Raw genomic sequence first — 17,030 nt, 5'->3', positions numbered from 1 at the left:
AACACCTGGGGCTTAAGTGGTGCTTCAGGGACAACTGTACCAAAGGTGCTCTAGAAGGCTGTCCAAGAGCTTCTGAGCGGAGGTTGCCTGGCACACATAAGTCATGCATATTTATTTGTCAGAAGAGCTGCTTGGCTAAAAGGCCAGCAGTGTTACCTGATATCTGCAGCAACCAAGACATTTGTGTGTGTCCCGTGGCGGTGCCTGATGGTGTCCGTGGACAAGGCAGAGGGAGCTCAGGGGCTCTGGATGACTGCTTGAGGGATCTGGGGCGCATGTGGTATTTTCTTCCGCCACGTGCAGTGAGCCAGACCCAGGAAGGCTCTAGAGGTGAATGGCCGGCAGCCTGGTGTTCCCAGCAACAGTGTGGGAGTTTGAGCGTGGGTTACTCTACAGGACAGCAGGCCTGATGGTGGCACATGGGCTACATCTGCCTCAAAGGGAAAAAGGCTCTCGGCTCCAGAGTTAGCAGGGCTCCTTGAGAGAGCTTTAAGTAGCATTGGAAGTGGAAAGGGGAGTAAAGCAGGCTGACGGGGGAGATGCGTCAGCACTGCACAGCCATGTTTGCGTGACAGTGCAGGATGGAAGCAGTGCTGCCATCAAAGGTCATGAAAGTGTAGCAGAAGTCATGGGAAAAGCAGGTTTTTGCCACAATTCTTGCAGACAAAAATACTACCAAAGAAACACTCTTGAATTTGGGCTTTTTACAGCAGCCTTCATCCAGGTTTTCTTCTAGGGAATTTCTGAGGAATAAGACATGAGTGCCTCTGCATTCCCATGCACAATGCTGCCTCCAAAATACTCCAGCCCTTCTCCATTTGGCTCCTTCCATTCCTGTGCAGAAGAAGGAAATTCAGTAGAGGGGAGGTGCAGGAATTCACAGGTAACGTGGGCGTACATTGGGGCCTTCACAGCCATCACTTTGTTATGAGGTCACAGAGCTCTGTTTGATGTCACGTTCCAGAGCCCCACTGTGTTCTTCAGTGCTCGCTCTGGGCAACACTGCAGCAGCAGCAGCAGCAGCAGCAGCAGCAGCAGCAGCAGCAGCAGTAGCAGAGTGTTTCTAGCAGGGGGGATCATGGTCCTGAGCCGCTACCTCCTGCTGCTCTTTCTCGTGGCCCTGCCAGCCCAGAATGCCCAGAGTGCTCCAGCAGCTGGGCAGGGAGCAGGTAGGCAGGCAGGGGCCAGCACACAGCCCTGGCTGGCAGCAGCGGGGCCGGGAGCAGGGATGGCTGAGCCAGGAAGGCACCACGGGGCAGGCAGAGGGGCAGAGGCTCCAGGGGAGGAGTGAGGGGCTGCAGCTGCTTTCGGGTGCAGCATGGAGAGAGCTTCCTAAGGAGCAAGGATGTGGGGAGGGTCGGGTCAGGCCCGGAAGCTCAGCACCAGTTCTCCATCACTCAGCAGTGGCTGTCCGTCCCTCCGCTCTGGTTGTCCAGCCTTCTGGCCCGGCTCCAGCGCTGACCCGCACACAGATCGTGTGGGCATGCCACGCCTTTTCCCTTCATGTGGGAGCTGCCAGCTCAGTGTCCCAAGGGCAGCCAGACCCCCCTGCAGCTGTGAGGATGCAGACCTGCCTGAGCGTGCCCTAGCAGTGCCTCCCACATCCAGGCCTTGAGGTGTGCCCATCAGGGCAGTGCACGTGATGGTAACTTCTTGTGGGTGTTTGCTTGTAGTTGTGGACACAGAGAGTGCTCTTTCAGCCCCTGAGCGAGGGGCAGATACCGTGCTGACTCCGAGCTGGTACCTCAAGCGTGAGTAGTCAGTCTGTCCTGCCTTCAGAAAAAGGAGCGCCCCTTTTCCCTATTTTATTCACAAGAAAAATACCGTCATAGGTTAACGTGCTTTTGTAAATCTAACAATAGGGATGAACGATGACAAGGTTCCTGAAGAGTTTCCTGAAGGATTGCCGGATGTTCCAGAGGAGCTCCTGGCAGCCTTGCATGAAGCCCCATCTGGTTAGTATATCCCACTCTGTTAACCCTGGCAGCCGGGAAGCTGAGCTTTTGCTTCCTGTAGGCATGTGCTGTATCCTGGACAGGCAGAAGCACTCAGTCAGAGTCTTGCTGCAGGCCCACTCCATTTCACAGCTCCTGCAGGGAGCCCTAGAGATGGTCCAGCACAGCCTCTGCTCGCAGCTGTGCTTCCAGATGACTGCCAGGGGCTTCTCCAGCTGCTGCTGCAGTTGTAGCATTCCTGGCCAGGGCTGCTCTGTGCAGACATTGGCATCCAGATGTTGGGCAAAGGCCAGTGCTGAATTTGGGTTCGCCACATGCTCAGCACAGCATGGAGGCAGCAATGACATCAGAGCAAGCCTTGGCTGCCCCTTGCAAAGCTCAGGCTCAGGGACGGCTTGAAGCTGGAGTCCAAGGGTGAGGGGGAACCTGAAGGTACTCCTTCTGTGGGTCATTTGGTTGATTAAGTCTTGGCTGCTTTGGCTCTGCGCTTCTTGTTGCACTGCAGAAAATCCAGCTGTCGATTCCTCCTGTCTTGGGGGGGACAGCGGCCTCGTCAGCGCTGCTTGCCGCAATGCCCAGGCCATGGTACCGTGCTTGTGCTGAGGGGCAGTGGCTTCTGGTTCATGTGTGCAATGTTTTTTTTTTCTGAAGAGACAGATTCTGAGACTGTGCCGGAGACCTTAGCAGTGGAAGAAAGTGACACTGTGCCAGGCTCACATGAAAAAAGAGAACCAATAGAGGACACCAGGACACTTGCTGAGCCTGAGGAATATTCAGGTGAGTGCTTGCTAGATGCTGTCTTGGGCAAAGAGCAGCATTTCTGCTGTATCCCTGCAGTGCTCTGCATGGGTGAATTGCAGGTGCCCAGCACGCAGCCCGGGCCTGCAGCCCGGAGGAGTAGATGGGGCAGTGCTGCTCCCTGGCACACCCTGGGCTCTTGTGCATGAGAGCTTGATGGGATCCCTCTTGGTCCCTGATGCTAAGACACCAGAGCCAGAGGAAGCCATCTCTGAAGACAGCATCAGATGTCAGTTCTGATCCACTAGCAGTGCCAGTCCTTGGGCATCTGAAGCACACTGTGGGGTTATGCCTAGTGCAGAGCACAGACGCTGACTCTTGCATTGTCTCTGCTCCTGCCAGGGTCATCCGCTGGGCAAAAAGCCGAGACTGCTGGACACCGTGACCCGAGCAAGTACTACATCCTAGTAGGAACAGTAGCAGCCTCAGCTTTGCTTCTGCTTGGGGCAGTGTCTGGCTATCTAGTCATGCATCAGCTGCTGAAGAGAGACAGGTGAGTTATGAATTGCTGCCATTGGCAAGGAAGTCTTTGCAGCATGCAGGAGCGCCCAGGCGGCTCCTAGCAGGGCTCTGAGGAAACTGTGCTCCAAATTCCTATCTGTGAGGAGTCTTCTTGGAAATCTGTTTCTACAGGAGGAGCCAGGAGGACAAAGAGGCAACAGGACAGGACTGGGACTCTTCCTGGCAAAGCTGTGGTCAGCCTAGAGGTGAAGCAGAGCCAGGAGAAGGAGCGGGAAGTGGCGAGAGAGCCCAAGGCAACGGGTTCAGGGACAGCTGCCGCCTGTTTCCTGAGCTCTTTGCAGCAGAGCTCGCCCAGCTGTACAAGAACATGAGCGCAGACCAGTCACCTCTGCCCACCTGCTCCTTCTGTGCTCTGGCTGACAACGCCTCTTCACGGGACCACTGGATTTCCCTGGAGTCACCTCAGCCCACAGCATCCTCTTGGCCCTCCTACCAATACCTGCAGGACTACCATCTCTTAGAGGATGATGATTAGTGATAGTGATAGATGATTAGTGATAGTGATAGCCATAAATAGTGATAGTGGTAGTGATTCTTTTAGTGCTAGTGATAGGGACACTTGATATTAGAGGGTGGTGGTTGTTTTAATGATAGTGATAGTTAATATTAGAGGATAGTGATGGTTTTAATGATAGCGTTAGTTAATATTAGGGGATAGTGATTGTTTTAATGATAGCGTTCTTTGATATTAGAGGAGGGTGATTGTATTAGTGATAGTGATAGTCATAAATAGTGATAGTGGTAGTGATTCTTTTAGTGCTAGTGATAGGGATACTTGATATTAGAGGGTGGTGGTTGTTTCAATGATAGTGATAGTTAATATTAGAGGATAGTGATTGTTTTAATGATAGTGTTATTTGATATTAGAGGACAATGATTGTATTAGCGATAGTGATAGTTAATATTGGAGGATGGTGATTGTTTTTGTGATAGTGGTACATTTAGTGGTAGTGATACTTGGTATTAGCAGACAATGATTGTTTTCTTGATCTTGATAAATAAATATTTTTCCAAAAGCAGTAAGTTCTTGCCTGCTGCGGCTGTTTCTGTTGGGGTAGAACGCACAGAGCTGGGAGCAGGGCTGGGGCTGTGACAGGAGCTCTGAGAAACTTGCACTGCAGTGCAGGAGCTGCTTGTGCCACCTCAGCCTGCTTTCCCAGCAGTGGCCATTCACAAAGCTTTCCTGCACCAGCACGGGGACACGCTGGCTAGCAGCGACATGCAGAAACTTCTCTGGGAGCTCATTTGGGATGCTGCCCTGAATCAGGAAGGTCTGGGCAGAGAGGGAAAGATGTTCTGCGAGGGATGGCTGTCCAGCAGTGAGCACATCAAGGAGACCCGAGGTGGTGACTTAGGTCGTGGCAGTCCCTCCCTGAAGAGCTTCAAGAGAGGAGCATCAAGGAGCGGAGAGCTGGAGCCGGGCTGTGTGAGAGGGGAAGGAATGTCCTATCAATCACAGGAGCCTTCTTAAAAATTAGATGGATAACAGCGACTATAATTATAATAAAAATTACAGTCTTGTCGCACGCAGTATGGGAAAAAAGCCCAGAGCTGGAATGCAACAGAGAACTTTTGTGGAGGATTTTGTGAACAGCTAGCTAGTTGACAAAGGTCACACTGATATAATAGCGTTAGTTAAGCAAGAAGGAGATGGGTATAGGAGTCAGCAGTCAGTGTCCAAATCTGGCAAGGGCACTGTGCCCTTGGTGCAACATCAGGATGGGGGAGAGGATCGTTAGTTAGAAATATGAAGAAAAGATGTGGACAGCTGCAACATAGTAGCCACAAGAATGCTAAGGTAGGCGTAGTTAGCTGATAAGTAACTAACCAAAAATGAGCTCGACTTTTGCAATATGTATTGGCCTCATTAGCACCAATATAAATGTATGTGCCTATCAATAAAGTTTTGAGATTTGCTGATCACTCATATTGAGTGCCGCATTTCTTCCGCCGATTACCACAGGCCTCAATCCACTACTTTTATCCCAGCAAGTACAGTGAGACAAGAGGACCCCTTTAGATCCAATGCATTGAATTCAGCAAAGCCTCCCCAGCCACTCCCAGCTGAGATGTTCAGGACTCAAAGCAGGAAGCTCCACCATGATTTCATTGGCAGTAATGGGGACACGCCTCTGGAAGTGCTGCCAGCTGAGCCAGGGGCTGGGCCTGGGGGGGACTCATGTGCCCCCATTGCTCTCTCAGGGCAAATGCCGTGTGTGCGACACCAAGGAAATGTAACGAACACTGCCTCAGGAATTTCATACAGACAAAAAGGCAAAATGGAACAAAGTTTGGTTTAATGATAAAAACAGATTGTGTCTCAACAAAGACAAAATGTGAAAAGTTGAAGCATAATAAACACCAAACCTTTTACATTTATTGCTAAATCTAACACTACTAATACATTTTTAATAATACTTATATATCTTAACTAATAAACAGAGAGATTCCTATCACGTAAACTAATAGAAGAATAAAGAATCCTAAAAACTTGAAAAACAATCTTATTTCTATCTAGTCCTCTTGACCCCTAACTCTTGCTAGCCTGGGGCAATTGCAGGGCTAATTTGGACTTTTCTTCTTGGGGAGAGGCTGTGCATCCTTGCGTGCGCGGTGTCTTCTCCTGTGCTTGTTCCTCTCCTTGATGGTTTCAAACTCTCTGGAAGACAGGAAACAAATCATCCATTGTTAACTTCATACACACCGAGCTCAAGTGTGTATGAAGTGCATACAAGTGTCGGGATCTCCATTTTCGAATGAATTTTTGTCTTTTCAGGCTGTGACACATTTGTAAATCGATCAGCACCATGAGTCTGATCTTGCTGGTTTCAACTCTTTGAAATGTCTTCCTCCTTTTGCTTGATCCTAGGTTTAATTGGATCAGCAGCATCAAAGCAAGCTTTGATGCATGTGTTCCTGCTTGTACGAACTGTGTCTTGTTGGGGCATGGCAAGGTTTCACTGGGAATGCTGGGTTTGAAGGAAGCTGTTTGGGTGTCAAGTGGGCTGTAAGCTTGAGCAGGGCTGCCAGGGGCGATCCTGCAAGTGGCCTCAGCTTGCCCTGTGGTGCCTTTGGAAAGGGTCAGCGTGCTTTAGGCCAAAGGGGCAGCTGGGAGCAGAAGGAGGAGGAGCTTGCGCACCGTTGGCACTGCCCGCACGGAAAGGGGCCTCCCGCCGGCTGGGGCGGCTGGCGCGGTTGGCAGCAGGGACACTCCGCGCTGCCAGCCCGCTTGCGGCTTCTCTTCCCGGTCTCCCCTGTCTCCTTCCTGGGAGGGCTTTTCCTCCTCTTCCGTTTGCCCGCAGTCTGGAAATCAAAGAATCCTTATCAGTGCTTCCTTCCTCTCAGAAAGCTGAGACGCTCACAGCGTCCACCCCAAAAATCTATCGGCCTAAGCAATTTCTTCCAAACCCCGAAGAGCTGAGAAAAGGGCTGGATATGGCAGTGGGCTGCGGCAGGCTGCCAACCCAGCACTTGGAGGAAAATACTCCCCTTTCCTACAGCTCTAAGGGGGTGGGATAAATACGTGGCTATCCATAGTTCTACATGTCTTATTTCTACCTCTCTGCCTAACATCTATTTATCTCTGGTTTTCCACCCCACATGTCTAGGGCATGGATTTTACATTCAATCACACTAGTGAAGACACATGATTACCCATTTTCTGCTACCCAAAATAATCTCTCTCTCTCCCTCTCTCTGTCTCTCTCTGTGAAGCAAATTGCTGTTTGCTGGTAAGGAAAGTATTAAAGGTGCCATAGCACCAGCAGCTCCTTCTTGAGGATACGCTGGGGTGCTACAAAAGATCTCTAAAATTTGGCAGCATCTCCATGAAGGCGGCCCATATGGCTGATGTTAGCAAGCAGTGGGAAATGAAGGGTCTGATAGGAATCTGAGGGTGCCAGCCCTTGAGAAATCGATTTGTAGAGAGTCGAAGCCCATTTTGGTGGCGGTGCTGCTTCGTTTGGTCAAGGTTATGCTCCACAATTCTGTATTTCAGGGCAGCAGCACAAGAAAGCCCCGGGCAGCACCTGCTGCGCCTCTCCTGCTGCGTGGGACCAAGGGAGCCAGGCAAAGCGGTGTCTGGCATGGCTTGCAGCAGGGTTTGTGCCCTTCTGCCAGTTTCTTGACCCTGCTGGCATGTCTGGATTTTCTTCCCACTCACCTGAGCAAGAGTGCTGCTGGCAAGTTTCTGCTCTTTTTTCCAGCAGTAGTAGTACTCCACACACTGTGCCACGGTCTTACTTGGGATCTGTTGTGAAAAGCAAAAGAAGGAATGTGAAATGGCCGTCCTGTAGGGTGCATTGGAGAACAATGAGAATACAGAGTAAAGTAGGAATTAAAGTCATGGAGAAAATTGAGGAGGGTGTAAAATGAAATCAATATGCAGGAGTCAGAGAGGCATTATGCAATGTAATAAACCGAGTCTTATGCTACGTGGTAACACATATAATGCACAGATCAACACCAAGTCCCCCTAGCAGAGTTCTTCTTTGCCCTGTTCACTGCAGTTATCCCAGCACAAGGTGTTGTGGAAGCAACAGCACACCTGGGAGACAAGTCTGACAGAACAGAGCTTTGTCTTCCAAAAGAGCCTGGAGAGAAGGGCTGCAGAGGCAGGATCATCATTTTCACGCAGGCCTTCCATGTCCTGTTCTGTGACTACTTTAACAGTTTTGGTACTTGAGAAGAGAGGGACATAGGTGCAGTATTTGGTACCAGCAATAATTAACATGTCCCTTCTGATGATCTGCCAAGGTGAGGTATGTCCTGTGGCTTTACCTGCTTCTGGATGAGATGGAAATCCTTGCCGTAGGTGTGGAAAGCCTTTTGGAAGGCCTCCTTCTCCTCAGCTGTCCATCTATCAGAGCCTGGCAAGAAAAAGCAGCAGCTGAATTGATCCCTCTAGCCACTTGAAGCAGATCCCACTGGCTGCCGAAAGCAAGCTGGCACCAGCCATCATTCACGTGTGTGCATGTCTGCTCCCTCAGAAGGTGATGAAGACGAGAGCAGGCATTCCCCAGGGAAAAAAGCATGGAAAACGAGTCAAGCTGAAGGAGTAGATGCTGGTGCCTTCCCCATCCCCAGAGAAGGCGAGATCTTGTGCTAGTTTAAAGCACAACTAATTGAAGCAGAAATGCTTGACACGGCCATTAAGGGCACGGCAGCATGTGTCAGTGAAGGAAGAAGCTGGGCTTAGGTTACCTGCATAATGATAATCAGCCAAGGGATGGTCTTGAGCTGTTGGAGGCCTCCCCGAGAGCAACATCTCCAGAGCCTCCTGCAAGATGCAAAGGAAAAAGGCTTGAGCTGCCCCACAACACAAAAAAGGAGCCAAACCCCACCCATGCTGCTTTCAGCCGCTTTGCCACTTCAGCTGAGGATTCAGGCCACTGCCTCTCATATGGGTCAAAGATTGTGCTTTGCTCCCAGTCCCTTGTTTCTGCTGCCCAGCCCTTGGCTCCTGCTCCCCAAGGGTAGCATTTTCCTCTCCAACTCCAAGATTTTGCTCCTCCTGCACCCTGAATTGCCTCAGCTGACTGCGGCTTCTGGGAATTGTCCCTCAAAATGTCTTCGAGAACACAGATCTCCAGGAGGTTTTCAAGGCAGCAGGCTGCAGGACCCTGCGGCGCTGCCTCCAGGAGAGATCTTGTCCCTGCTGGAGCCATTTGGGCTCAGCCCTGCCGCAGCTGGACGAGACACAGCAGGCAGCGAGTGCTCTGCTGCTTGTGAACTCCCTTCTTCAAGGAGCAGCCAAGAAAGGCTGTCCCGCTGCCCGGGCCTTATCAATTCCCTGCCCACTCTTGCCCGCGCCCAAACAGCCGCTTCCTACCGGAACGCTGCCGCGAGCCTGTTGCAGGCAGTGCAGGGCGAGCTCCAGCTGAGCTGCTGCCCCGGGAAGGCCACGGGAGCTGGCCATGTCCAACAGTTCTCTGACTGCAAGCACAACAAAAACCCACCCAAAGTCAGTCTTGAGCCAGCAAAGTGGAAGGCTTTCCATACAAGGCAGAAGGAAAGCACAAGAGCTAAAGCCTGCAGCTTGGAGAGCACGAAAGGGAGAGCAAAGCAAGGGGCAGCTGAAGCAAGGGCCCACCTAGTGCTGCCTCTCCCTTCCAAGCAGTTTTTGTCATAAGGAGTGGGGGCCAATCTCCCCTCTTCCAGTGGCACATGCCTCTGAACCATTTCGATAGCAGCACAGTTGCTCTTTTTCCTGCTCGTCTGCAGAAGCAGAGCATTGTCCTTACGCCTACCACTTCCACAAGGGAAGATGGGCATGACAAAGAGAGAAGCAGAGCCTGCCAAAAGCTGCCTTTTTACCCAAAAACCAGCATTTTACATGCCTGACTATCTCAGGAGTGGAAGGAAAGCTAGACAGCTACCTCTGTCCGGTTTTTCCAGGTCAGGTTCGTCTTTCTCCAAGGGCTTCCAGACCAGGGTTGCAGGCTCTTCATCCTCACTTGGCGGCCCGGTCTGCAGCTCAGGGAGCTCAGCCTGAAAGTCACTGCCAACATTGATGTGTCTAGAGGAAGAAGGAGGTGGACGTAAGAAAGGCAAGTGGTCAAGAGACACCTGGTGTGCAGCCACAGCCTTGGACCAATTCCACCGTGACTCTGAAAGAGCAGTTGTCCTGCTCGCCATTCCTCAAGTTTGCTGTCCTTTAACCCTAGGCCAAAACTCACGGCTTAGTGCGGACTCTTGCTTTCCTCTTCATTGTGCCTCTCCTTTCCACCTGAAAGAGATCAAAACAACGCTCCAGATGAAACTCATTCTGCCAAGATGTGTTGGTAGCCTTGCTTCTCATCCTCACCACTGAAAAGTCCCAGCTCATCTCCATTAGGTGTCATTGCTGTGTTTTTCACTTGGAATGTCTGAGGCAGGTCCCTCTAGCAGTCTGCAGCTTCCTGAAGAAGGAAAGCTGAAGGGCAGGCACTAGAGTGCCTTGAGTCTTGGGGTCAGTGAGAAGAGCCAAGAGGATGCATGGAAGATGCACTACTGCAGGCTTGGGTTGGATGGAAGGAAAAGGTTCTTCAGCCAGAGGGGGCTTGGGCACTGGAAGTGCCTCCCCAGGGAAGGGCTCCCAGCACCAAGGCTGAGAGAGCTCCAAAAGTCTTTGGACACTGCTCTTGGGCACAGGCTGGGATTCCTGAAGCTGTCCTGAGCAGGCCCAGGTGCTGGGCTCCATGATCTCTGGGAGTCCCTTCCAGCCCAGAAAATGCTGTGATACTGTGATTGTGTTCCTGAGAAGCACCACTCAAGAGGGCATTTCACAGCTGCCTCTGACCGTGAGGCAGAGCCAGCCCTACACACATTGAACAACACAGACAAATCTATGGCAATATCTCTCTGGAAAAGAGATGTAAGGCAGGTGGAAAAAAATCAAAAAAGCTATGAAAATAGAATATTGTTCCAGTGTCTGGAAGTGATGTAAGTATGTGAGTACAAAAGAATTGCTGCAACCAGATCATTTTGGAGGATGAAAGCCAGTATTGCAGGACAAGCCCAGCAAACTCCTTGCATGCTCTGATGGGCAGGCATCCCAGAGGAGAAGTCCCATCCTTCTGGTTTTTGAAGCTTTGCAGCAGGTGTGACCAGAGTGAGGGCGTAACAGGATTTGTGGACACTGAACCCCTGAATTCCTTCGGAACGACCAGTTGGTTTTGGGGTCACCACAACGTAGTTTTAGGACTTAAATGGGTGCCACGAACTTCTAATCAGGCGATCAGTAAAGGAGAATCTACAAGTGCACCGTGACAGCTCCCTACGTCCTCTATGGAAAGGTCTGTATTTCCCCTGGAGGCAGCATTATTCCTGGAGAAGTTGCAGCCTGCTTTCATGTGCAACCTCTTCTGGGGAAAGTGACCACGCACCGTGTCTGTGGTGGTTGGTGGCAGAGCCAGCTGGAGCCTCCTGCCGTTCTGTGAGTGCTTTGGGGGCCCACGGGGATTTTCTTACCTTGCTCAGTGCCAAAGTGCTGCGGGGATGCCTGGCGGCAGACGAGGAGATGAGGATGTCGCTGCAGAGGCCAGCTGTGACACTGAGTGCAGAAGGTGGCTGCTGAGGGACAGCCCAGGAGCAGATGCTGCAGCTGCTGCTCCAGCGCTGCTCCACCAGTGTTCCACCAACGGCCGCAGGAGCAGCAGACAAGGGCAGTTGCTATGGGCACAGCCCAACATTCCATGCAGAACCCCAGGGGAACCATGGGACAGAAACAGGGACAGGCCACCTTTGCCCCTTCTACTTCTTCTGCTGCAAGTTTGCTCTGAGGAGCTCCCCATTGGGGCTTTTCCCCTCAGTCCTCTGGACATGGAAAAGCAGAGCCGGGACAGCTCTGGCTCTCCTCTGTGCTTCTCTGTAAGGTGCCTGCAGCTGAACAGGCACAGGAGCTGGCTCTGTCCAAGGGTCCATTCCACATTTCCTGCACTACAGAACCACAAGGACTCCTGCCGCTGCCTTTCCTCTGGCTCTGAGAGGAGCTAGAGCTTGCAAATTGTTCCGTGCAGAACCAAGTGCAAAGCTTTCTCTCCAAGTGGCGGCATTCATCCTGCCCCCTTTCTCAATTGTCTGGTGCCCAATAATGTCACTTGATGTTTTCCCTCCTTTGGCCAGCTGAGCTGGTCTCTCACCTCAACACTCCTTCCCTGAAACTTGGAGAAACGGGATGTTTCTCAGGCCAGCTGATGGGGACACACACACTGGGGCAGTGCACCAGCATTGCTGTAGTCAACACGCCATGCAGAATTTCTAGGTCTCTCTTCCAGCTCCCTTGAAGAAGGGGGAATGTTCATCTCTACTACTCTGGCATTCCTCTAAGGAAGGAACACCAAGAGAATTTCTTTTCCACACTAATGGCCTTCACCTTTGTTTGAATACTTAGGTGCCAGATATGGCAAAACCCAGCCACTTGTACTGCTTTCCTGCCTAAGGTTTAAGCAAAAGCAAATCTTGCTTCCTTCCCAGCCTGCATGTTACACCCACACCAGCCACCTGCTGGGAAAACATCTGGAATGAGGCCCACTGCAATGCAGATACTTTGTAGGCTCCAGATCCCACCTGCACTGGCTCCAGCAGGCAAGGGCAAGCTTTGGTCGCTTCCCAGAAGCAGCCTGGCCATTCCCCCCTGCCTCGCCCCCTCGCCATCCTCCACAGCCCCTGCTGCCAAAGCCTTGCTAGGCAGAGCCATTTGCTGGGCTCGGTAAAAGAGTGACTTGGATTCTTCTTTGGCGCAAATACCAAAGCTGTGAGAAGTGAGAGGATCAGGTTCACAGCCGCTCTGCTTTAGCTAAGGACATTACTGGAGGCTCAGAGCCTGGTCCTTTAAAGAGAAACTGAATCTGAACTCCTGGTGTCTTTGTAGTGCATGTGGATATTTCTTTTCTAGAATCAGAGAGGTTAGAAAAGTCCTCCAAGGTGCTCAAGTCAATCTTGTCCCCCAAAATGAAACAAAGTTATGTTGCTGGGCAACAAAAAGGCCTCAACCCACTACTTTTATCCCAGCAAGTACAGTGAGACAAGGGCACTCCTTTAGATCCTGTGCACTGAATTCAGCAAAGCCTCCCCAGCCACTCCCAGCTGAGATGTTCAGGACTCAAAGCAGGAAGCTCCACCATGATTTCATTGGCAGTAATGGGCACACGCCTCTGGAAGTGCTGCCAGCTGAGCCAGGGGCTGGGCCTGGGGGGGACTCATGTGCCCCCATTGCTCTCTCAGGGCAAATGCCGAGTTTCCAACACCAAGGAAATGTAAGGAATACTGCCTCCAGGAATTTAATACAGACAAGAAGGCAAAATGGAACAAACTTTGGTTTAATGATATAGACAGATCATGCCTCAACAAAGACAAAAAGGGGAAAGTTGAAGCATAACAAACACCAAACCTTTTACATTTATTGCTAAATCTAACACTACTAATACATCTTTAAAATACGAATGTATCTTAACTAATAAACAGAGAGATTCCTAACAGGTAAACTAAAAGAAGAATAAAGAATCCTAAAAACTTGAAAAACAATCTTATTTGTATCTAGTCCCCTTGACGCCTAACTCTTGCTAGCCTGGGGCAAATGCAGGGCTAATTTGGCCTTTTCTTCTTGGGGAGAGGCTGTGCATCCTTGCGTGGGCGATGTCTTCTCCTGTGCTTGTTCCTTTCCTTGATGGTTTCAAACTCCCTGGAAGACAGGAAACAAACCATGCATTGTTAACTTCATACACACCATGAAGCCAAGCGCCGAGATCTCCCTTTTTGGATGAATTTCCATCTTTTCAGGCTGTTACGTATTTATTAAATCGATCAGCACCATGAGTCTGATCTTTCTGGTTTCAATTCTTTGAAATGTCTTCCTCCTTTTGCTTGATCCTAGGTTTAATTGGATCAGCAGCATCAAAGCAAGCTTTGATGCATGTGTTCCTGCTTGTACGAACTGTGTCTTGTTGGGGCATGGCAAGGTTTCACTGGGAATGCTGGGTTTGAAGGAAGCTGTTTGGGTGTCAAGTGGGCTGTAAGCTTGAGCAGGGCTGCCAGGGGCGATCCTGCAAGTGGCCTCAGCTTGCCCTGTGGTGCCTTTGGAAAGGGTCAGCGTGCTTTAGGCCAAAGGGGCAGCTGGGAGCAGAAGGAGGAGGAGCTTGCGCACCGTTGGCACTGCCCGCACGGAAAGGGGCCTCCCGCCGGCTGGGGCGGCTGGCGCGGTTGGCAGCAGGGACACTCCGCGCTGCCAGCCCGCTTGCGGCTTCTCTTCCCGGTCTCCCCTGTCTCCTTCCTGGGAGGGCTTTTCCTCCTCTTCCGTTTGCCCGCAGTCTGGAAATCAAAGAATCCTTATCAGTGCTTCCTTCCTCTCAGAAAGCTGAGACGCTCACAGCGTCCACCCCAAAAATCTATCGGCCTAAGCAATTTCTTCCAAACCCCGAAGAGCTGAGAAAAGGGCTGGATATGGCAGTGGGCTGCGGCAGGCTGCCAACCCAGCACTTGGAGGAAAATACTCCCCTTTCCTACAGCTCTAAGGGAGTGGGATAAATACGTGGCTATCTCTAGTCCTGCATGTCTTATTTCTACCTCTCTGCCTAACATCTATTTATCTCTGGTTTTCCACCCCACATGTCTAGGGCATGGATTTTACATTCAATCACACTAGTGAAGACACATGATTACCCATTTTCTGCTACCCAAAATAATCTCTCTCTCTCCCTCTCTCTGTCTCTCTCTGTGAAGCAAATTGCTGTTTGCTGGTAAGGAAAGTATTAAAGGTGCCATAGCACCAGCAGCTCCTTCTTGAGGATACGCTGGGGTGCTACAAAAGATCTCTAAAATTTGGCAGCATCTCCATGAAGGCAGCCCAGATGGCTGATGTTAGCAAGCAGTGGGGAATGAAGGGTCTGATAGGAATCTGAGGGTGCCAGCCCTTGAGAAACCGATTTGTAGAGAGTCGAAGCCCATTTTGGTGGCGGTGCTGCTTCGTTTGGTCAAGGTTATGCTCCACAATTCTGTATTTCAGGGCAGCAGCACAAGAAAGCCCCGGGCAGCACCTGCTGCGCCTCTCCTGCTGCGTGGGACCAAGGGAGCCAGGCAAAGCGGTGTCTGGCATGGCTTGCCAGCAGGGTTTGTGCCCTTCTGCCAGTTTCTTGACCCTGCTGGCATGTCTGGATTTTCTTCCCACTCACCTGAGCAAGAGTGCTGCTGGCAAGTTTCTGCTCTTTTTTCCAGCAGTAGTAGTACTCCACACACTGTGCCACGGTCTTACTTGGGATCTGTTGTGAAAAGCAAAAGAAGGAATCTGAAATGGCCATCCTGTAGGGTGCATTGGAGAACAATGAGAATACAGAGTAAAGTAGGAATTAAAGTCATGGAGAAAATTGAGGAGGGTGTAAAAGGAAATCAATATGCAGGAGTCAGAGAGGCATTATGCAATGTAATAAACCGAGTCTTATGCTACGTGGTAACACATATAATGCACAGATCAACACCAAGTCCCCCTAGCAGAGTTCTTCTTTGCCCTGTTCACTGCAGTTATCCCAGCACAAGGTGTTGTGGAAGCAACAGCACACCTGGGAGACAAGTCTGACAGAACAGAGCTTTGTCTTCCAAAAGAGCCTGGAGAGAAGGGCTGCAGAGGCAGGATCATCATTTTCACGCAGGCCTTCCATGTCCTGTTCTGTGACTACTTTAACAGTTTTGGTACTTGAGAAGAGAGGGACATAGGTGCAGTATTTGGTACCAGCAATAATCAACATGTCCCTTCTGATGATCTGCCAAGGTGAGGTATGTCCTGTGGCTTTACCTGCTTCTGGATGAGATGGAAATCCTTGCCGTAGGTGTGGAAAGCCTTTTGGAAGGCCTCCTTCTCCTCAGCTGTCCATCTATCAGAGCCTGGCAAGAAAAAGCAGCAGCTGAATTGATCCCTCTAGCCACTTGAAGCAGATCCCACTGGCTGCCGAAAGCAAGCTGGCACCAGCCGTCATTCACGTGTGTGCGTGTCTGCTCCCTCAGAAGGTGATGAAGACGAGAGCAGGCATTCCCCAGGGAAAAAAAGCATGGAAAACGAGTCAAGCTGAAGGAGTAGATGCTGGTGCTTTCCCCATCCCCAGAGAAGGCGAGATCTTGTGCTAGTTTAAAGCACAACTAATTGAAGCAGAAATGCTTGACACGGCCATTAAGGGCACGGCAGCATGTGTCAGTGAAGGAAGAAGCTGGGCTTAGGTTACCTGCATAATGATAATCAGCCAAGGGATGGTCTTGAGCTGTTGGAGGCCCCCCCGAGAGCAACATCTCCAGAGCCTCCTGCAAGATGCAAGGGAAAAAGGCTTGAGCTGCCCCACAACACAAAAAAGGAGCCAAACCCCACCCATGCTGCTTTCAGCCGCTTTGCCTCTTCAGCTGAGGATTCAGGCCACTGCCTCTCATATGGGTCAAAGATTGTGCTTTGCTCCCAGTCCCTCGTTTCTGCTGCCCAGCCCTTGGCTCCTGCTCCCCAAGGGTAGCATTTTCCTCTCCAACTCCATGATTTTGCTGCTCCTGCACCCCAAATTGCCTCAGCTGACTGAGGCTTCTGGGAATTGTCCCTCAAAATGTCTTCGAGAACACAGATCTCCAGGAGGTTTTCAAGGCAGCAGGCTGCAGGACCCTGCGGCGCTGCCTCCAGGAGAGATCTTGTCCCTGCTGGAGCCATTTGGGCTCAGCCCTGCCGCAGCTGGACTAGACACAGCAGGCAGCGAGGGCTCTGCTGCTTGTGAACTCCCTTCTTCAAGGAGCAGCCAGGAAAGGCTGTCCCGCTGCCCGGGCCTTATCAATTCCCTGCCCACTCTTGCCCGCGCCCAAACAGCCGCTTCCTACCGGAACGCTGCCGCCAGCCTGGTGCAGGCAGTGCAGGGCGAGCTCCAGCTGAGCTGCTGCCCCGGGAAGGCCACGGGAGCTGGCCATGTCCAACAGTTCTCTGACTGCAAGCACAACAAAAACCCACCCAAAGTCAGCCTTGAGCCAGCAAAGTGGAAGGCTTGCCATACAAGGCAGAAGGAAAGCACAAGAGCTAAAGCCTGCAGCTTGGAGAGCACGAAAGGGAGAGCAAAGCAAGGGGCAGCTGAAGCAAGGGCCCACCTAGTGCTGCCTCTCCCTTCCAAGCAGATTTTGTCATAAGGAGTGGGGGCCAATCTCCCCTCTTCCAGTGGCACATGCCTCTGAACCATTTCGATAGCAGCACAGTTGCTCTTTTTCCTGCTCGTCTGCAGAAGCAGAGCATTGTCCTTACCCCTACCAATTCCACAAGGGAAGATG

The 17,030-nt window shown here is 51.3% G+C and overlaps 2 protein-coding genes across 2 annotated transcripts; one reads left to right on the top strand and one right to left on the bottom strand.

The window, feature by feature from the left end:
• Positions 1–927: 927 nt before the first annotated feature.
• Positions 928–5,291, top strand: LOC135293195 (uncharacterized). The gene is made up of 6 exons (XM_064407182.1): positions 928–1,169; positions 1,674–1,751; positions 1,863–1,955; positions 2,607–2,732; positions 3,096–3,246; positions 3,387–5,291. Exons 1-6 carry the CDS (start codon positions 1,079–1,081, stop codon positions 3,748–3,750), a joined length of 903 nt encoding a protein of 300 aa, XP_064263252.1. The 5' UTR covers positions 928–1,078; the 3' UTR covers positions 3,751–5,291.
• A 634-nt stretch (positions 5,292–5,925) lies between these two features.
• Positions 5,926–9,972, bottom strand: LOC135293189 (transcriptional-regulating factor 1-like). The gene is made up of 6 exons (XM_064407173.1): positions 9,953–9,972; positions 9,653–9,792; positions 8,478–8,553; positions 8,055–8,143; positions 7,444–7,524; positions 5,926–5,934 (listed from the first exon to the last, which is right to left on the bottom strand). The coding sequence occupies exons 2-6, from the start codon at positions 9,782–9,784 to the stop codon at positions 5,926–5,928; spliced, it is 387 nt and encodes a 128-aa protein (XP_064263243.1). The 5' UTR covers positions 9,785–9,792; positions 9,953–9,972.
• Between the last annotated feature and the right edge of the window lie 7,058 nt (positions 9,973–17,030).

The sequence above is a fragment of the Passer domesticus genome, unplaced genomic scaffold (assembly GCF_036417665.1).
Source record: "Passer domesticus isolate bPasDom1 unplaced genomic scaffold, bPasDom1.hap1 HAP1_SCAFFOLD_85, whole genome shotgun sequence".
Lineage (NCBI taxonomy): Eukaryota > Metazoa > Chordata > Aves > Passeriformes > Passeridae > Passer > Passer domesticus.
Note: the sequence above shows the minus strand (reverse complement) of the source record. Positions and strands in the feature narration are given on the sequence as shown.